General features: G+C 45.7%; 1 protein-coding gene across 1 annotated transcript; it reads right to left on the reverse strand.

Annotated features, from left to right (window-relative positions):
• Nucleotides 1-518: 518 nt before the first annotated feature.
• setd1a (SET domain containing 1A, histone lysine methyltransferase) lies at nt 519-21,661 on the reverse strand. The gene is made up of 21 exons (XM_071535126.1): nt 21,648-21,661; nt 20,465-20,609; nt 20,269-20,367; nt 19,912-20,182; nt 18,668-18,792; nt 18,194-18,447; nt 15,910-17,644; nt 14,117-15,109; nt 11,648-11,815; nt 10,573-10,657; nt 10,339-10,481; nt 9,825-9,867; nt 9,521-9,719; nt 9,324-9,367; nt 7,630-8,942; nt 6,930-7,278; nt 6,515-6,696; nt 4,540-4,650; nt 3,926-4,045; nt 3,621-3,758; nt 519-2,868 (listed from the first exon to the last, which is right to left on the reverse strand). The coding sequence occupies exons 2-21, from the start codon at nt 20,600-20,602 to the stop codon at nt 2,695-2,697; spliced, it is 6,684 nt and encodes a 2,227-aa protein (XP_071391227.1). The 5' UTR covers nt 20,603-20,609; nt 21,648-21,661; the 3' UTR covers nt 519-2,694.
• Between the last annotated feature and the right edge of the window lie 200 nt (nt 21,662-21,861).

Raw genomic sequence — 21,861 nt, forward strand, 5'->3', positions numbered from 1 at the left:
ACCTCAACCAGACATTCAATGACTTTCCAACCCAGACCTCCATCTGGTAAATCAGTGAGCTTCCCCAGCTCTTCTCCTTTTCCTCTGTCGTCACTTGATGACTGCGAATTCCTGTATTCGGAGGTCAAATTTCAACATCTCTCTTTCGCACGTTCTGCTCGTCTGCACAGGAAGCATCGAGGCTGCAGGTGCAATTTCAGTGATGAGTTTGTCCCTGATCTCAAGGAAAGAGTTTGTAGCAAGCAAGCAACTTCCTGTTTACTACATGTTACTATGCAGATTTTACCACAAGACCTAGTTGCATGTGATTCTATAGTGGGTTAATTAAGATTTTGCTACGTAGCATGGAAAAAAAACTTTAATTGGCAGTCAGTATACTCCATATGGAGATAATAACAGTCTGCAAAATCCTGACAGTCTGAACCTAGTGTTTCCAACATTTAAAACTACAAAACCTCAGAACGAAGAGAAAAACAACATGAGCCTGTAACTTATTTAAAAAATATTTTAATGCACCATTAATAAAGGGTCCAACGCATTAATACAAGAGAAATATTGCAAATAATATTAAAATAATAATCATCAAATTAAAAGGAAAAAACAATAAAAAATAACTGAATGGAAGGTATGTACATGTTTCCTCCTCATGGAGAGAGGAAAAGGAACAACATATTTACAGCTTGGAATCAGTGTGTTTCTACGAGAAACAAACACCTCTACAATATTTACATTTATTTCTTTGAATTTTTTTCTTTCATCTTTTTATCCTGTAGTAAAGAGGGTTGGTTTGTACTGAAAGGCTTTCATTGCAACAAGAAATATCTTACACAGTTTCCTGTTTGGGAGGGAACAAAAATGAGAAGAGAGTGCTTCTGCTAGTTAAAAATTCAAAATGAAAGCTTAAAAACTTGGGACGGCCATACGCGTGAGCTGAGAAACCATATGAAAAACAGAGACACACCACAAGGGCCATACGCACCCGTCTGTCTGCAGCTTATCACAAACCAGTTGATCTATCTAGCAGGCACACACACAGCTCACACCTACACTCCAAAGAAACTGAATGCAGTACATTTGCTCATATTATGTGAATAGATTCTTCAGGGAGGGATGTTTCATATGGGGCAAACTTCGGCACACCCTCTTGTAAAATATATATATACTAATGCATTTTGAAGAGGCCAAAAAAAAAACGTTGGGGGGAGGGGGGGATAAACAAACACTGAAAATTGACTAAAACTAGACATTATACCTAGAAACAGACCTGACCTAATCAAATAAATGTGCCTTTTAAAAACATTCAGAGCACACAGAGTGACTAAGTTGAACAACACTGACCGCACATCTGTACTGGGGTCTGCAGGAAGTTTGGTAGTAATCTCTGTCTTAATGAAACAGCAAATTAAAGGAGAACTCACAGAAAATGTTTTCCTGACTGTTGAACAAACGCTCTGACATTTGCTGGTTTAAAATAAAACACACAGATACCGGGGGAAGGAGCAGATAAGCGCACACAGGCAGACAGACACATACACACATACATTGGTGGGGGGGGGGGGTATTTTTAGCAACCTTGGTCCTACAGAGCAAACACCCATCGGATTCTCGTCACGGGACCCTTGGGTGACACAGCATCAAACTAGGGGAAGATGTAAAAGAACAAACAGTCCAATTCTGTGTAGTGCTGAGCCTGCAGAGGAAATTGCCAAAAAAACACACTTTGCGCTGCAATTTATCTGACCAATGTTTGCACGGTTAAAAGCAACAGTTCAAGGGCCTTTACTCTCATCCAGACACCAGGTTGTGGCAAAGCGGGAGAGTCACGCACAGCGGAGGAGGGAAACACTAGTTTATGGGGCTGGTGAATCACAAGCCACTGAGGACAGTGGGCGGGCACACTGAAGCTCATCTCACTGTAAGATACTTACAGCTAACGCAACTAAATAACAATAACAACAATAATAGTAATATTAATATATAATACTATGAAATGAAAAGAAAGCTCCAAAACAATCTTCATACTTGGAAATCTTGCATAACTGAAGACCAAATCGGTTGGAGTATCTTAAAACTGCGCTCCGAACAAGCGCCTTTAAAAACCCTGAATTTATTTGTCAATGTTCCTGTGCGTCTGTGTGCGGATCTGGGTTGGTGGGCTGGGTGGGGGGTGGGGGTGGGGGGGGGTTTGACACTGGCAAAGCAATCCAGGCTGAAGATTACGTGAACCGAGGCGGACACACAGTACCGGTGTTCATCAGTTTCCATTGTCTCCCTTGAAAAGGTTATTGGCGTGGAAAAAGAAAAAGACCTTTCATGCCTGGTTGCGTAGAACAACTTGGTCAGAACGCATTTCCCCAGTCAGTCGAACAATACTGCCACAGAAGAGCTAATGCTGAAGCAGAGGCCCCCTCATAGTTTTCATACGCTAGGCTTCACAATCCCCTCAAGTAACGGCCTGTGAAATTGCCAAGTGAATGAAAAGTGTGTGTGAAAAGTGCAAGTGTGTGCGTCTCTGTTTCCTGGGTACGGTGAGGACGGCGGTGTGGCCGTCCGGAGGAGCAGGTGTGGGCTGGGGAAGGGTGGCTTTGTTTCGAGGTACAGTCTGATGCTGGCGGAGGGGTGGGAGGGGGGGGGGGGGGGGGGCTGGTTAGGAACTCGTCCATTCCTGTTGGCAAGTGAAGAAGAGTGCGGCTACTAGTTGAGAGTCCCGCGGCAGTTCTCCGTTCCACACAGGCAAGGGATCTTGTTCTCCTCCAGGGGGAATTTGTAGTCGTAGGTGATCTCTTCGTTGACGGCGATGGCCTGCTTCGAGTAGATCACAATCTTCTTCTGGGACTCTATGGTGATAACCTTGGCGTAGCAGTTTGGCTAGGAGAGGAGAAAGGGCAGTGAGAGATTGATAAACAACAGCTCAAAAAAATAAACTACAACAAAACTGGTTAGGACCGGAAACCTATAGGCCACATCAGACTACATCACGTGACATCAGTGTTCTTATTGTATCCATCAGTGAAATCTGTCACTAGCTGGGTTTTCATCCTAGTATTTTCATGCAAATGATGATGTATCAAAATCAAACTGCTGAATGGAAACAGCAAATTTAAATGAAATTTCCTTGATATCGCAAAAAAAGTGTTCATGTTCACTTGAGATGGAAATGTTTTCAAAAGACAAATTATGTGATAAATAGCAACGGAAATATATTTGTTGGATAAATAATGACGCAGGCCTGGCATGATCAGTCCAGCAAATGGTTCAGTCTCATTTCAAAACGGTTCAAAATTGTATAAGTGTATAAGTTGCCCGTTGTGGTTGTATTGTCATTCCAATATTGGCAAGTGCATTTATTTGTTTTCGTCTTCACAGAGTATGAAAAATGGCCAACATTAACTGACATGAATTAATAATATAAATTTGTCCAATACTAATCAGTTCTTGAAAGACACACTATATACTTTTCCATTCAGGAAGCCTACTTATTCACTAATTTATTCACCTAGCTGATGGAAATGCAGCAAATACGCATTTTCGTTTTTGCAACATTTCTAAATTTGCTTGACAGCTGGATGCAAACATAACTATTGCGAGTACAGCTGCTGATTGAGGATTTCCCGACTCACAGTGCAGCAGTGGTTGATGAATCGTGCCAGGTTGCCACACTTGGTGGCATCGATGATGGTGTCGTGGTCCACTCTGAACAAGTAGCTGCTCCCTATGCCCTGCTGGGCGTACCGCTTCTCTCGATTGTCAGCCACCATCTAGAAAAGACAGAGACACAACCGCACATTCACTCACCGCTGCTGCGTTAACACAAAACCAACCAAGAGGCAGTAACACTTTCTGTGACTGCCACATCTGAAGAGCTTTATAAGGGCACTTGTAGGGAATTACAGTGCGCTCGCAGTTTCTAAATTGGAAGCAGTACCTGTCTGATGTTCTGGCCCACGTACTCGATGACCATCTCATCAGCAGCGATGGGCTCCATGGCGAACAAGCCCCACTCGTGGATCCTGCTGCGTCCAAAACGAAGCTTCTTCTTACGGAACTGCACATGGACAAAAAGACTCAGTGTCACAACGACCTCCGTCAAGATTTATGTAAGTACTTATGCCCTCAAATAAATATATAGTGTAATTTTTCCTAAAATTCCTGCATGGCACAAAGCTCTTCCCTGAGGTTAATCAGGGAAGAGAGCCAAGCGTAGAGGTATCAGTCAGTTGCACTATAAAACTTTAATGATTCCCATGGGGAGATTGGGTCTTTGCAGCAGCGAATAGCAATAGACTATATCAATGAAAAACAGAATAAAAACAGAAAAGTAGAATATAAAGAAGAGTATAGCAATTTGGGGAAAATTTTTATGAATCATTCAGGGGAAGAGACAAACGTTGCGGCCCTAGAATTACTTTGGGCTCTGGTAACTTGTGATGGGCGTTTGTCATTACTTTTGACAAATGATTAATCGATTAGTGGAAATGATAAAAGTAAATGATACAACTGAGTGGGTTCAATCACTGTCAAGGCTGTTGCTGGTTGTACCTTGAGCTGGTTGAGTTTGAGCAGGTCAGAATCCATGACTGCCGGGGTGCCGATGACGGTGAGGAGGCGGCGCTGCTCCGAGCGCCTCTCCGACAGCAGCCGGTTTGTTCCCTGACGGAGGGAGGAGAGAGAGAGGATCATACAGGTTCATTGATACAGTGTCACCTTAACACATGGTCTTGAGCTGCGAGTGACTGAACAAGGGCACTTTGACCTAAATGTGCAACAGTGTCTGGGGGGGGAAGTTCATTTGACACCACTGACTGACTTAGAAGGCAGATAAGGAGGGGAGCAAACGGTAAGAGGAAGGAGGGGGGAGGGCGAGCTTCTCTTCTACTTCGTCTGTAAATGCAAAACTAAATTTAGGAACAGCCACTTCATCACTACATATATAGGAAGCATTACTCCACCACCAAACATTCATTCTTCCACATGACATCAGACATTAATAATAACAATACTACATATTTGTATAGCCCTTTCAAGTAAGAGTACAGAGTGTTTTAACAATTAAATAAATGCAAATATCACACTCATTAAATAAACTAAAACAAGTAAAAACAAGAAGGCGGCAAAAGATAAAGATAATAGATGTTAAACAATATAATAGTAAAATAGGAGGATAAAAGACAAATCTGTCACAAATCACATAAAATCAAATTGGCCCAGAGGAGGAACGCTGCCTTGGCTTCAATCTGCTGTAGAGAGTTACTCAATGGAAAGTCTGCAGACTTGAAAAGATATGTGAAAAAAAAATCCAAGGCACTCTTCTCTTAGGAAAAAGTCAAAAAGGCTTTATTTTTTTAAACCAGCCCTCCCAGCGGGAGACTCCAACCCTGCCCGTTCTGATTAAGTGGCGACAAGCAGGCACTATCATAAGACCAGTTGGCAGTAGAGAGTACAGAGTACAAACAACATCTGAGGAGTAAGTGCCTCGCAATTCAATTGCCAAAATTCAATTTATAGCCCACATTGAACTATGTTACTACTATATTTCCTTATCTTTTAATCAGTGTGTTTCAATTTATCACATAAATACCCTTACTATCAAAGGGTAATCTTGAAATATTACGATGGAAGGCAACTAATGGAGACGTTAGAAGCCTGTATTCTTACATTACAGCAGCAGCTGTAATGTAAGAGTAATCTGATGATCGTGACGCCTCACTGTCAAAGAGTGAAGCAGCTATTGCTCCTCTTCTCTCTCGATCCGTCATGTTTAGGCGCAGGTTTGTTTACAAGCTACTGCTCCATCTATATACGCTCAATTAGTGCCGCCCTACCCTGACCAGTCTCCTCCCAGTGACTGGGAGGGTGCCGGGCACCTGTAAATGAGTTCAACCTCATTTTCTAGCTTTTCTCATCAGATGCATAAGCCCAACGCTTCAATGAGGCAGCCAATCAGAGCAGCGGTTCATTAGCATGAAATCAACACCCACAGAATGCAGACACTGAGAGGCTAGAACACACACAAAAGCTGGATTTAGGTGTTTTTTTTCATTTTGCTATACACTACACTATACACAGATTATACAATATACAGAAATTATACATGCCCAAACCCCCCGTTTGCCTGAGATTGGACTGTTCAGGACATAATGGGTTATATACTGTAGCTTGCTGTTGGCGTGGCCAGCGGTGAGCTGGTTGTGGCTATCAAGATGAGGCTAGCAGCCACAGTGCAGGGAAGTCATAGCAACAACAATAGCGGTATTAAGAAACCAAAGAACACTGAACTAAATGTGCAGCATAACAAGACCCGCTAGATGCTAGATGCAGTTCCAAGGTAGACAGCTCATCCACATGAGTGACAAGGGGGCATGAACATGACCAATTAAGGGGAAGGAGCGCTGGACTAACAATACACTTTGCTGACTCAAGGCGAAAACTTGCATGTTGTAGCACAATTCTGAGACCAAATATCAAAATGATCACAGATAGAGTAACTGAGCAAAACTATTAGGAGTTTGCCTACCATGCTGTCGATGTTCTCCATCTCCTGTATGACCTGTTCAGGCAGGTCCAGGTCCAGGTAGACGTCCTTCTCCTTGCGGCTGATGGCGTAGTAACCCTCGCTCCTGGCACAGCCCGTCACATGCTCACGAAGCTGTCCGTCGGCGCTCTTCTTCTTACGCCGAGGATTCGGCAAGTTGGTAAGTGCAGGCCAAAGGTTAAGGGCAATAATGGGAAAACATGCGATGGTATGCACAAACAGCAAATATTAAATATATAAAAAATTAACATTATATAGTTTACAGAGTGGCTGAAATCATCACTGGGTCATTTGGACATTGGTAAACAGGTTTACGAAGTTCCAGAGCAATCCTGGAGATAACGTTGAACATTCAGACACCATATTGGAGGCAGACAGCATTGGTTGATAAGGATATTAGTGTGGTTGACCCAGTGGGTGTCATTGAGCCAGTCGGTGCTGTGGTCGTCCTGCAGCAGCTTCTCATAAGTGGTCTTCAGCAGCATCAGGTCCTCACTGTCCAGACCGGAGTTCCAGATGTCGTACAGGATGGTCATCTGCTCAAACTCGCTACGCTGCTCAAACTTCAATAGTGGCAGTTCGGGTGCCGGGACGGGTTTGGGCCAGCGTTGGGACGATGTCACTCCTGCCTCCTGCAGGAAGAGGCGCTCACTCTTCCTCACTTCTTCAACCTCCTCGTCCTCTGTGTCTGAGCTGGACAGCTCTCCAGATTCGAGCTCCTCCACATCCACATCTTCTTCCGAGTCCTGGACAGAGCAACTTAAGATTACTACAACAAACTGATATGAACACAACTCTGTACAAGTGCTAAAACTAAGGTCATAAAAATCATAAAGGCCGAGGGATACGGAACCATTTATATTTTTATCTAGATTTCAAGATGTAGAGGTTTCATGACGTGAGATATTTACCAAAAAATGATGCCATAACACCAAAACCTAAAAAGGTTGTGTATCAACATTATAGAAACCAACATTTCTGCCACTTACATTTGCATGCACCAAAGGAAACAAAATCCTTGCTACATATGACGCACAGTCTGTGATTAAGACATCCACAAACACTTACAGGAACAAACCCTACAACTTCCCACATACCTCTAGTTTCCGCTTCCTCTGTTTCTTCCCTGGCCGTTCCTTCTGCTTTTTCGTGTGCAGAACCTCCAGGTTTTCCTTGTCTTTCCTTCTCCTCTTTTTGCTCTTGTCTTTTTCCAGGTCGAAACCCTTGCCAACCATGCCCTTCCTCTTTGACGATGGAGGTAGAGCCATGGCCTTGGCCACATCCCCAGCCTCGCACAGCACGTCCATCCCAGACAAGTAGTCCCCAGTGTCGCCCCTGGGTGGCAGCGCCTCCCCGATAACCTCCTCTGGTGCCTCAAGCACCCCAGAGATAGTGTTGAGGTCTGCAGGGAGCAGGACAGAGGAGTCCTGTTTGGAGGAAGTCCTCTTTGGGGCAGGCGCCAGGAGAACAGGGGGTTTGGAGTAGTTGTGCTCCATGAGGACCGTTACGCCCTCTGGGTTCATAACCAGGGCCAGCGGCTCTGGGGAGAAGAACAGATCCTCCTCCATCTTCTGCTCCTCTGCCTCATCTGATGTCTCCGTCTCCTCAGAGTCCCCGGCCTCCGGGTCCATCTTCAGGGCCACGTCAGCCAGCACAGACAGGTCCGTGGTTGGGGCCGAGGCCAGCTGCAGGAGGCTGGACGCCCCCAACTGCTCCCTGAGTCTCAGCCTCTGCTCACTCTCCTCCTCATCCTCCTCTTCCTCTCTGAGGGAATGATATGAGGGAGCGGACAGGCTGGTTGTCCGAGGCCGTCCTCTGGGCCGTTTTGTGGCGGGAGGCGGAGGAGGAGGGGCCTCCTCGAAGGCCATCCTGCACATGGAGGCGTGGTCCAAAGGCAGGTTCTGTACAGTGCGACACACCATAACAGGAGGGGCCGGGGCAGGAGATTTTGGGGAGTCTTTGCCTGCACCCCGTTTTCCAGGGGATTTGGTAGGGGTGGTCTGCGGAGACACAGGCGGGCCGTGGAGCTTTTTGGACTCGTCGGGGTACAGGCCGCGTCCAGGCGGGGGCACGATGAGGGCATTGCCTTCGCCCGGTTTGGAGGCAAAGGGGAGCAGCTGAATGCCCTGGGTGGGGTGAACGGAAGGGGTCTGGGCAGCGGTGAGAGGGGAATCTGGAGGCCTGGCAGGGGAGAGGAGGGGAGATTCGCCCGCCGCCTGCGATGGAGACAACGGCGCAGTCGGCAGCGGCATTTTGCTGTCGTTCTCCTCTGTGGAGAACGAGACGGTCTTCCTGCGTTTCTTGAGGGGGGGCACAAGAACAATGGGGGAGGAAGGGCGCGGGTATGGAGGCGACGGGGGGCGCTTGGTGGGTGCTGCTGCTGTATCTGCCTTCCTGTTCTCAGTTTCCCCTAAGAGAAAAATATAAAAGTTTTGACAGAATTAGCCAAACTGAACATTCATCCAAGTTTAGCCTATGTAATTATTGTCCTATTCTAAAAGAAGGTACAGATTTAGCCAGCTTTAGCGAACTAAATCTGTACCATCTTTTAAAATCACCTCTTAAAACTCACTTTTAAAGACTTGCTTTTATCCAATGATGTAATGATCTTTGGTTAATTGTTCTTGACCTAACTTTTATGGTTTACTTTTATAGTTCTTGCCTTGCTTTTATTGCTTTTGAAGTTTGTTTTTTCCTCTTTTTTGGTAAAGTGCTTTTTAACCATGTTATAAAAGTGCTATAAAAGTAAAGATGATGATGATGATTAATGTAAACAAGACTTCTGACCAACCTGTTTTGACCTCTGCCTTTGAAACAGCAGCTGTGGTATTTTCCCTGGAGAAAAGAGCAAAAGAATCGATCATATTGAACAGGTAAATGTGAGCCACCAACAATGAAATAATGACAAGTAAAATGTTTGACAAAGGAATATTTAAGAGGATTGACATCTTTGTGAGCAGTGCAGTGCAAACACGGAAACAAAAATACCTGTCATCCTCTTTCTCATTGTCGAGGGCTGTGCTGTCCATGGTCGACTCATCCATGGTGTCTGGCCCTTCGCTCTCAGCCCTCCCTCCCTCTTCATCCTCATCTTCAGAAGAAGATGAAGATGAGGATGTTGAAGAGGAAGAGCCCTCAGAGGACGAAGAAAGGCTCTCATCATCGCTATCAGCACTGAGGGCGTCATCTGAAAAAGAAGGAAATCAGATATAGTACGTGGTAACACTGCTGCCCTGACCGAAAAGGAAACATGGAAAGGATTTGATATCTGAGAGTGCTGGTTGTGATTTACCATCAGACTCCTTTTCACTTTCTTCTTCCTCTTCCTCATCCTCCTACAGTTAAAAAAGGGACGTAGTTACAACACTACATTTAGATCACTCAATCAGAAGCAAGAGTGGAAGTGCACAGAGAGCAATACAGTGAAATGCTGCCATCTAGCCAACAGTAAGTGAAAACGCCACAGCAACATGAATTCCCATGAAAATGTTAACACAGTGCAAACAAATCCAACCAGTTCTGCACCATATTAATCAAACATTCATATTTGCAGATATAATACTCATATAATACTAAGCCTGCAATGTAATGATGGTGGTCTAGGTTGTCGCAGTGGTTTGCAAACTTTTTGTCACCCAAGATTTTTCTTTTGCACTCTCAGAAAAGCATATATTTGATAGATAAATAGACATTTAAAAAAACCATACTTTTGGAAATTTCAAAATGGACTTCACTTGTCAGTCACCACCTAAGCCCATTTCTGGGGCAGGGAAAACACACGGTCACAAATATGCTAGCGCACACACCTTTTCAGAGGAGGAGCCATCAGAGGTTTCCTCTCCCTCGCTGTCCAGCTCCCAAGGTTTACGACTTCTCGGCTTCTTTTTCCTCCTCTTGTTGTCCCTTTCTGCTCCGTGTCTGTCTGCCTCTGGCCGTCTCCCATCAGCAGCTGGAGACAAGACAAGGGATTGTTAAGAGACACATGGGCCAGGCCTATTAACACCCCCTCCTCATAAAATATAATCATCAGCTCGGCGAACCTTCGTCATCCTCGTCTGGCGGGGTTGAGGGTCGCGGCCTTTTCATGTCTCCCTCTTCAAGCTCCTGAGGTTCTTTCCTCTTCACCTGCACAATCGGACACCAACATTGTTTTTCATACGTAGTGAGGAAGACAGCAACTGCCAAGAATGGACTGCAACCATTCTGACTATTTTTGACAAGCATTGTTTTCATAGTTCAGTACTTACTTGGCAAAGTTCACATAAGCCCTGTTCAAACTGGATTGGTTTTATCGGGGTCCTGACATTGTGATTATGACTAAGAGTCCACAATTTTAATCCAGTACCAATGTGGGAGTGTCTGCAATTTTTCTAAATCTGGAAAGTAAAAAACCTACTGTTTTCCAGCAAACTCAAGCCATCTGGTGAGGCCAATCCAGTTCAGATTTATCTCTCCATAACATAATGTGTTACTTTTTTAAATGTTGGTAAGACTTAAGTCTTAAGACACCAAGGCTACTAACTGAAATAGCCAAACAAAGGCTATATTTCAAGAGATTTTTGACTTAGGAAGCAAATGCATCAACCATCAACATGATCTTGTGGAGACCAGTGTCAAGCCAGCCAGAATAAAAATAGAACTTCCTGTCAAAACTTTTAAAATCACACCATTCATGGGGCTATTTTTAATGATTTGTGGTCTCCAATATCCTCTTTCCCTTGCCGCTGAAAGTGCCATTTGTCATACTCATGTGGAAAATAGTTCTGGTATTATTCTGGCTATCTCTGGCTAGCTTGATACAGTTGAGCATTTGTTCCTACATAGGAAAACTCTTCTTGGTAATAGTAAAAATAATGCTTGTTTGACCCATCAGCGTGCACATATAAACAGAGCTGTAGATCATACTGGTTTTTGTCTGGGCTGTAAACAGTAATTTGAGGGAAATCATAGAGCTCCTTTATCTATCCAGGTCCTCAGGAATTACATGCATAGCATGTAAAATTACAAATTACAGGATTTCTCCTGGTGCAACTAATCCAGTTCTACAAGTGGTTTGGTAGTGTCAAATAGATAGTGCCATTAGTCAAACATGAAGATAAAATGTGGTGATTTTACCTTGAAGGAAGGCAGACGTAGAGCTCCATGCAGAGCAAAGCCCTCCATGCCACCACTCTTTGCCCAGTCCACCAGAGACATGAGAGGCTCGCGAGGACGGTTGACTTTTTCCTCTTTCTTCTCATCGTCCCGTAAGGCCGACACTCCCCTCACCATCGTCTGGAAAGGCTGAGGGAAGAAAAGTTTATAATGATCAATCAAAAACCTCCAATCCAACACAGATCACTGATGAATATAGTGGATAGCAGCATGATGAAATACGTCTCTGTGGGCATGTTGACTGTCATTTTTCAAACTGCCTTCAAAGGCAATGGAAGCACTTTGGAAAACAACACCTCCCCTCCCTTGTTTTTCGGCAGAGCAGAGAACTTTGTTAAAGGATAAGGCCGGTGTTTGTTAATGCATTGCTTACCGTCAACAAATCCTATGAAAATAACAAAATAAACATTGCGATTGCTCTACTCCCGTTACTTTCTGACTTCCCACGTAGGGCTGCATGATTCTGGATAAAATGAGAATCTCGATTTGCTTGCTTAGAATTGAGATCACAATTCTCTCATGATTTTTAAGCAAAACTATTTTTAATATAATTTTTTACTGCACTCTTTTGCTTGATACAGACAGAAACAACAAAAAATATGATAATGCCTGTAATGGGACTGTCACATCAACATTGTAACATTGACAGTAATTAGGGTATAGACGAAATTCCAATGAAATTTAAATTTAATTAACGGAATAAACTTCTCCAATCTCCAGCTGGTTTATTCCGCCATACATTTCATTCCATGCACACAGCAGCACAGCATTAAGTATAGCCTTAGTCAGAATCAGAATCAGAATCAGAATCAGAACAGGAGTTACAGGAGTCTTTGGGAAATTACCTGGCTTCCTGAATCTTTTTTTGTTTTCGGGTTGTGGATCGGTTTCGGGTCATTGTTTTATGTGTGTGAAAATGGCCGGGCGGGTTCGGATGTGTCGGATCGGGTGGTCGCAGGTTGAAAAAAACCTGACCGGCGCATCACTAATGTAAACAGTAACCTGATAACTCCTACAAACGTTAACGGTAGGTAGCATCATTACCTTGTGGTAGTTAAGTAACGTTAGTGGAATTAGTTTCATTGATAACCATGTGGCAATGCATTGGGCCTGTCAAAGATATGAGCTTGTTTTTTTATCAGACAAAACAGCTTAATTCAAACCCTTGATGAATCCAACACTTTAATCCAAGAATTAACTTACATCTCTCTTCTTCTTTTATTTAGAACACAACCTTTGAACAAGTGTTCTCCCGTGTGTGTCTACTGTTTTCCATTTTGTCTCTCTCTGTTGTTGTTTTTCTTTCTGCCCGCTCTGCATGTGCGCATTTCGTCACGTGGTTAAACACAGTGTTGTCACTTGTTAGGAGTGCTTGGTTTGATGCAACAGATGTCCCTGATGAACATGCGACAGAATCGTTGTCATTTAGAAATGAGATTGCATAGAGGTATGAATCGAGATCGCGATTTTAATACGATTAATTGTGCAGCCCTATTCCCACGTACCGTTTTTAGCCATCAACCCGGAAATCATTGGCCCCAATTGTAAGCTAAAAACCTTGAAATACAGCTCACAAAGACATAGTTTCAATTTTAAAAATTGAAACTGTTACCACGAAAAGTCAGACTGTTGTAGTTATTACCAAATCAAATTCAAATGGGAACAAATTCTTCATTACGCCGGAAACTATTTTTGGTGCTACGGAACTACTTTCCTGAGATCGCAAATGTGTTTACAGCCGGCTTATTAAGTTGTTTGAGGAAAAAGTCAGCTGGCCCGGTGCATCGTGATGATGAAATATGCTGCCCAGAGCAACGGCATGGCTCTGTGAGGTGTTTTTAATCATTTTTTTAATACAATGGAGTTCTATGGCTGCTGGGACATGGCTTCATTGGGCACCGGCTACATGTACGAGATTTGCTGGCAAAACAAAATCATTGCTGATTTTATTATTTTCCTTTTTAAAAAACACCGGCCTTATCCTTTAAGTTGAGAAAAGTTCAGCCTTTTAGGGGAGGGTATCGCTTTTTTGTTGATCCACCACTCACAAAGAACAGGAGGGGTTTCACACTACAGAGGCTGCTGACAGTTTTCGACAACAACAACCTGAATGAAAATAGAAAAATTATAGATAGAAAGTATATTTAGTGGAAAAGTTGGTAGTTGTTGTCAATCTGATCATAGTCATGAGTCAGTGTGGAGCACAGTGGCTGTGTTGTGGGAGATTTCGTCAGAGTTTGAGAGTTGTACCTAAGTACTCTTTGCTGATAGTGTCAGCTACTACAGCTAGTCGCTATGGAAACAAACCCACTTTTCATTATCAGCACAAAAAGCGGTTGAAGCAGCGCTTTTTCAACCAAAAAAAAGCAGAATAGCATGAACACGAACTAAGACAACAACTACAGCATCGCTGTGGCTCTTCTCCCTTACCTTGGCCTTGGTCTCTTTCCTCTCCCACCACTCGTCAAAGGTTGCAAAAGCGATGTTCTCCACCATCTTGCGGTTCAGGTCCCTCTGCATGATGTTTTTCATCTCCTGGATCAGAGTGGCTAGGGCCATCTGCACCGTGGCCTCATGCGGGTTGTCAGCCAGCAGGGGCATCTCCTCCCCTGGAGCTCTGTACTCGTCTCCGTCCCCAGGCGGCATGGTGCCATAGCCAGGTGGGGGCATGTAGGAGGGGTAGTGTGGAGGCAGGACGTGTGGGGGCCAGCCGGTGTGGGGAGGCGGGATGCCATGGTGGGGTGGGGGTGGGATCTGAGTGCCGTGGGGGTCGGGGTAGGCGTAGGGCATGTGGGGGGGCATGTAGCGGTGGTCCTGGTCGTAGTGAGCGCCCGCCCCGCTCCCCTCTTGGTCCATGTAGGGGTGGTGCGTGTGGGGAGGAGGCATAGAGTGGAGATGGTAGGAGGCGGAGTAGTCTGCGGGTGCAGCCTCGCCGGGGGCTGCGGTGCCGTTGGACGAGGACATGCGGAGCTGGTGCAGACGACTCAGCATCTGGGTCTGCATCTGGAAGGACATGGGAGCTCCACCGCTGTACTGGTTCATCAGCTCCATGGAGCTAGCGTAGTCGTACATGTGGTGGGCCATGGGAGGGGGATACTCGGGGTGCAGCTCCATGTGGGGCAGGGGAGGGATGCCCGGAGGAGGTGGGGGCTGGAGGGAGTAACCAGGGGGTGGCGGAGGAGGCAAGTGAGGGGGGTAGGAGGGTATGGGAGGGTGCATGGAGGTGCCAAAGTGCTGTGCAGAGTCGGAGATGGGCGGGGGTGAAGACGGGGGGTCCGTAGTTTGTGAAGGCAGGGCAGCCTGGGACGAAGAAGGGGAGGAAGCTGAGGAGGCTGGGGGCTGATGGGTAGTCACCGTCGTTATGGTGTTCTCCTCCTCCTCGTCGGAGATCTCCATGTCTTCCCCAGAGGAATGAGGGGATGACTGAAAGAAAACACAGAGAATGTGAGTGGTTCCTCTGAGTTAGGACACCATCCTTCTATTTAATGAACCACTGTCCCAGCAATAAACATACTTTCAAAAGAGAAGAGTTAGGCAGCTTTCATACTATTTACATATTTTATACTGCCAGCGCAGTTTCCTTTTACACTAACAATAATGGGGAGTGGGTGCAAGGTGGAAAGCGGACGTTGGAGCACTGTGGCTGGCTGCTTTTTAAGCAGAGCAGAGCAATTTCTAAAGTTGAGGAAAATTCAACTGTTTCAAACCCTGTCCTCTGGACCCAGTGTCCTGCTGGTTTTCTTTGTAGCCATCTAATCAGGGACTATTTTATTTTATTTTACATCTGGGATGCAAGGTGAATGCAATTACAAAAAAAACAGCAGCACTCTGAGTCCAGAGGTCCAGCATTGAAAACCACTGGTTTAGAGGAGTGCAATGCTTTTTTATGAGTTGACCAATCACAGCGAAGAAGACGCAGAGTTAGCAACAATAACAAGATTGAAAGTGAATAAAGTAGCAGTAGAAAAGTTATTTGTTACTCTGATCATAAAAGGTCAGTATGGGGCATGTCAGCTGTGTTGTGGGAGTTTCTGTTAAGTTAGACATCAGTACTGTTTGCTGATAGTGGCAGACAGTTCTTACAGAAACAAAATGAGTCATGCAATACATATTTTATTTGTCAGCACAAAATGTAGCTGAGACAGCCCTTTTTCTACAAATAATAGTTGTAGAATAGTTTGAGCCTTAAACATTTAGATAAGTATGAGTGTTGAAGATCTTACCTGACTCTGCCCATTATAAGGTGGTGTGTGTGCCCCTGTCCTGCCCCGCAGATCAGCAGATCCAGCCTGTGAAGCTTCCTCCTGCAAAGCCCCAGTCCCAGGGAGGCTGGCCTGGGCCTGGGGGTCCTCGGAGGCCGGGATGTGGGGAGAATAGGTGGAAGAAGACGGTGTGGCTGCTGCAATTACAGTGGGACTCTTCCTCCCTTCTCCCCCCTTTCCCTGTTTCCTCCCTCTGCGGCCATCTCTGTCCCTTTCCCCTTTCCTCCTGTGGTCCTTTTCCCCATCATCACCCATCTGATTACCACCCATGTGCTCCCCCGCTGCGTCTCCTAACCCTCCTACTCGCTCTGCTCCATCCCCGCCTGTGCCCCTCTGCCGCTCCTCTTTCCTATCCTCCTCCTCCTCCTCATCCGAAGCGAGGAAAGAGAATTTAGCCTTCTGTTCCTTTAGGAGCATCTCGATACGAGAGTCAAGGCTGCTGCTGTGGTAGACAAACGGCAGGCTCTCATTGGTGGAATCTGGCTCCGGGGAGGAGGAGTCACGCTGAGGGGGCGGGGGGGAGCTGGAAGAGGAAGGGAGATGGTGGGGTAGGGACGTGGAGGAAGGGGAGGTAGAGGAGGAGGCGATGGAGGAGTGGGGTGGGGAGGAGGGTGGGGGGGTCTTTGGTGGGACGGGTGGGGTGCTGGGACGGCGTTTGGGCTTGGTCCACTGCTCCTCACGGGCCGGACTGTCCTGGCCAAAGTCCAGTGTTCCGAGTGTCTCCGCTACAGCCGCCGCTATGACAGAGGCCGGTGGGAGGGGAGGCGGCGGTGGGGGAGGCGGCGGCAGAGCGCTGTGGTGAGCCGCATGGTAGTCCTTGTCAGCCCCTGCCCCGGACAGAGAGCCCCTCTCCCCGAGGCCGGCGCCCCCGAGACGAGAGGAAGCGGGTGCTTCGTGAGGAGGGGCTGCGGCAGGTTCTTTAGCGGAGGAGTAAGCGGAGTAAGACGAAGGGGGAGGAGACATGCTGTTGGAGGAGGAGCGGTAGGAGTTTGAATTGTATCTGGGGTCAGAGCTGTTGGAGTAGTCGCTGTCTCGGTCTCTATCTCTGTCTCGGTCTCTATCTCTGTCCCTGTCATGGCTGCTCCGTCTGCGGCTGCTGCTGCCGCCCCCGCCGCTGTGGTGGTTGTGAGAGTGGTGGTGGTTGCGGTGTCGCTGGTGGCCGTGGTCGCCGGATCGGGAGCCCAGGCTGTCCCGCCGGTAGCCCCTGTCGTCCCTGCGATCTGAATGGTGGTGGGAGTGATGGGAATGGTACTTTGAGGAAGAGTTTGTTTCCTGCTGGTGGTGGTAAGACGACCTCCTGGAGCCGATGCCACCGGCCCCGTAGCGCCCCGCCGAGTCTCTGTCCCGGTCACGGTCCCTTTCCCTATCCCGCTCCCTGTCTGATAGCGGGGGCTGATCGTATTGGGCGGCAGGGGGTGGCGGAGGCATTGCAGAGTGGTGCGCCATGTGTGGCCCGGGCCCTCCGGCATTGGGGTACGTTGGGTAGCACGGTGGCTCATTGGGACGGTACGAGGCAGTGGGGGGGTACATAGGGCGACCTCGATGGTACACTGAAGGTTCCTGTGGATCCTCAGAGTAGCGGGAGACTTTGTATCCCCCAACCGAGGACGAGACAGCAGAAGAGGACGAGGAGGAGGGTAGCATGTCCTGGGGAGGGTAGCCACTGCCCAAAGCACCGGTGTTGTAGCCAGTATGTCTGAAAAACAGAAATGAGATAGGGTTCAAAATCACTACGTATTTTTTTAGATTTATACATTACCAACATTCATGAAAACTATACCAAGCAGAGATTCTGTACAGTAGTTAATCAGCTGCCTCTTCTCTCTATAGAGAATACAGTAATGTCAGGCTACTAGGTTTGCTAGTTAACATTAGCAAACATATCTTATATTACATAACTGTATTGTAGCCGTGCAAACTGCAAACTAATTGCAACAAAGAACCATTTCTTGCATTGTGTGATGGCATGTGGATTTCAGCTACATTTTGATAATAATATAATGTTTAATTCCTTTTTATTAATTTGACACTGCTCAATAAAGAACAGACATGATATGTGAAATGATTTGCTCAAATTTTGTAAACTGTGATGCAGTTTGACCATGTACAGGTATGGAGAAGTGAAGGTACTCATCTCTGACTCAAAGACCTGAATTTGCCTCTTGACAACGATGAAGCTGTGGCAATAGCGCCGTGGTAAAATCAGAGTTATGAATGTGCTGAGTTAAAATATCAAACAACTAACCTGCCGCCGGTGTAGCCCGAGTCTTGCGAGAAAGGAGTCCCAGATCTGGAGGTGTAGGGTGTCCCACTGCCCTGGGAGGAGGCAGAGGAGCCTGGGGTGAAGGGTCCTGCCATGGAGGAGGGGGGCGTGTCCAGGCGCTGTTCACTGTAGCCGGTTTCCGCAGAGCAAGGGGTGACGCTCCCCGGTGTGAGGGCCTGCACCCCCGCAGCCAAAGCCGCAAGGTCAGTGGAGAGCCTCCGTCTGATATCTGACGACTGTGAGGGGAAATAAATCAGAAATTAATTGCGTCCGACAATCATGTTTGTTAAAAGCGCTCCATAACTAAACTTGGTTTGATTAATTAGAGATCAATTAGAGAAGGCGATGACCATTCAATAATATTGCTCCTCAAATGCTTTTCAATACTCATTCACATAGTAAATTTGAGATGCTGATCATTAAATAATTGCAGTGATGATTATGCTGCGACTGTACCGTGTCAGGCTGTGTTGGGGCCTGAGGCTGGAGCCGCTCTGTCAGAGCCTTGCCTCCGAGGGGGACAGTCTGAGGAGTGTAGGAGCCGCTTACTATCAGGTCGTAATACTTTTGCCTCTGCTGGCCTGGAACGAAACAAAGGCATAGAAAAATAAACACAGGGACAGCTTGTGAAAAGTGCTCACCACGTATATTAACAGTCACTGTGAACATAAGGCATAGATGACCTCTAGATGCTCTTACTATTAGGTTTTAACATCATCTGTATCATTCAAGTCAAACTCAGTTGGATGTAATTCAATGTGCACTATGGCAGATGTGCCTATATTACCCAATTACTATGCTCAAATCTTCTTTGCTGTTGTCTTATTTTTATGTACCCATATGTCATGTGTCCATGGTGCCCATCTCTGTGTTTGCCGGTAAGTTGTTTTGATGGTCAGATGATCTGAGCAGCAAATTAAACCTAGTACCTAAACCTAAACACAGAGCCCTACATGTATGATCCAGGGTCTGAACTGGAAGTTGAAGGTCAATGTCCACCATGCAAGAATCTTAGACAATGTTACAAGACATCTAACTGTTATTTCTAGCACGACTACTGGCAAGCTGCTGGAGAAAACTGATAAGACAAACTAAATACAAAACATCACCTTTCAACTTGTAGATAAAGTGCTTTGAAAGCCACTAAATGGAACTGCATTGCAACTTCTATTTGTTAAAAATAAATCTATCCATGCTTGCTGCACATTTGCCTGCCGTTGAACTAAATGTAGGCTTTTAGAACTGCTATTGCATGACAATCTGCTGTGCTTTCTTCAATTTCTTGAACCATCAGTAAACCAGCTAAGAAGTACTGTTAATAAATAAAAGATAAAATCATTGTGGACCATTACCTGTGGTACTAAAGATATGCCCAGCAAAAAGGCTACATTGAAACACAATAAAAGTACTGCAAGGTTTTACTCGCATAATATTTGTGAAAATAGAATAATTATTACCAGAACTTGTACGTAACACTTTGTATCTCAAAGGCATAGTATCTATGCAAAACGCAGATAAATCACATTTCTTTCAATGAATTGAAAGTTTTATTACATATGTTCTTCATGAGTAATTACATGTCACTGTACAAACGTTACTGTAGAAATCACACAGCTAAGTGTCTGCAGCACCACTGTGATAATTTGCAAACCAGAACCAGCTCAATCTTTCAAGAAGCCACAGATAAGGCGTTATCTTACCTTTGATATCGAGTTGAGCATGAATGATGTTGCCCATGACCGAGGTGTTGTGCAGGTGTTTGACTGTGTCCTTCGCTCCTCTGGTGCTGGTGAACAGCACCCTGGCCAGGCCCAAGTGCTTCCTGGTCTTGGGGTGGAACAGGATCTCCATCTCCTCCACCTCACCGAACTTGGCGCACATTTCTGCCAAGAAGGGCTCCTTGATGTTGTCATTGAGTCTAGCAAAGGTCACCTCCTTGAGGGGTATGGGACCCACGTAGAATTCATCAAGCTGTCAAGAAAAAAGGAATCAAGAGTCATTACAAGAGATGACGATGCTGGAGACGTGTGAAATAAAAGCGAAGTAGTTATTCTCACCTTAAACTTGGGCACTGGCAGGGACAACTCTGTGTATCTGGACCATATTCTCCGAGGTCTGGGGTCCCGCAGATCTCCCACGGGAGGAAACCCAGAGTCCTGGCAAAAACAAACAGGTTGGAGTCACAAATTCCTCATTTTGGGCACAAACACACAAAAATATAGATTCGGGGGGGAAAAGTAAACACCAACTCACTGGCACACTGAAATGCACTCCATCATATCTGTATATTTTCTGTGTGACCCGCCGAATAGCTGGGTCCTGGACGAGCTTGTAGCTTTTCCACTGCAAACTGAGAGCTCTTTGTGTTTCTGCCCCACTGTCTGGATCCATCCTACAACTGGGAGAGGAAATGCATGATTTTAGATGCAGTGCAGCAGATAATGTTTGGGAGCAAAAACACAGCACCAGAATAACACTGGCTAAACAGCTGGGTTATATAATATTGTTAACTGCATCTTAATTGTTTGGAAATGATACCCTTCCTACAGACAAAACATGCATGTCCGTTCGTAGTATGTGCCTTGCATGGTAACATTACCATCAGCTGCGTCACACAAATTAGCCAAACATTCACTTTCTTCGACCACTGTCTAGCACTATTCACTTTCTAACACAGAGGAATAAAAATAAAGAAATATGAGCGATAATTATCAAGACATTTTCACACTCGGCCAAGATGCTGCCTGCTGTCAAAACAATGACCACCGTTACGTCACTAACCAATGAGTTCAGCTAGCAGCCTAATGATAGCTAAAGCTAACAAACACCAACAAAATGCAAAGAAACGGATAATAGCGTCAAGACATGGTTCACATTATACACACGTTAACTCGGGCTCCCAATTATTCCGTCAAACAACTTCGCTAACGTTAATTCAGTTATCCCTCCTCGCTTATGCTAGGGCAAGTTAACGCTACCGTTAGCTAGCGCGTACTGCTAACTAGCAAGCACATCAAGTTAGGAGTCAAACTCTAATCTTTTTTAACCTTTGCCGACAGTGTTATCATCTTGTTGGTGACGTCCGTGGTATGCACCTCTCTTTGACGTTCAACGGACTTATTTTGCCTCCGGTTAGCCTAAAACCCGCACCCGCCTCTTCTGGACATATTGCCCGCTCATCCGAAAGTACTAGCAACCCGCCGCTAAAGTGTAGGCAGCTAACGCCAGGCCTAGGAGACGAACAAGAAAAACACAGAGTCCGTAACAGAAAAGGGGCATCTCCGATTCTGCCCTTGAACAAAACTGATGAACTAAAACGATGCCGCTATCATTCCGGTAGTTAGTCAGCGCAGTAATACGCCTCTAAAAATGACGAACCCATTGTTTTCACATAAAATCCCTATATTGTTGAGAGAGCGGCCATCGCGTAACCAACCTGAAAGCCTCGCCTGTTCTCCATCAGTCTGTGCGAATGCAGTCTACGATTCCTCATTGGCACTTTCTGCAGAAACAGGCTACTATCAAAAATGACGCGAACCGCTACATCGACATACAACACTATAAATGCTTTGAAAAAATATTAATGTATTTTAAGTGAATAAATAACTTCATGTGACTTCAAGTCCTTCTTGCTGAAAAAGATGTTTGAA

The sequence above is a fragment of the Centroberyx affinis genome, unplaced genomic scaffold, assembly GCF_046629955.1.
Source record: "Centroberyx affinis isolate AG114_WGS23_722 - 3 ecotype Tasmania unplaced genomic scaffold, CSIRO-AGI_Caff_v1 ptg002667l_1, whole genome shotgun sequence".
Taxonomy (NCBI): domain Eukaryota; kingdom Metazoa; phylum Chordata; class Actinopteri; order Beryciformes; family Berycidae; genus Centroberyx; species Centroberyx affinis.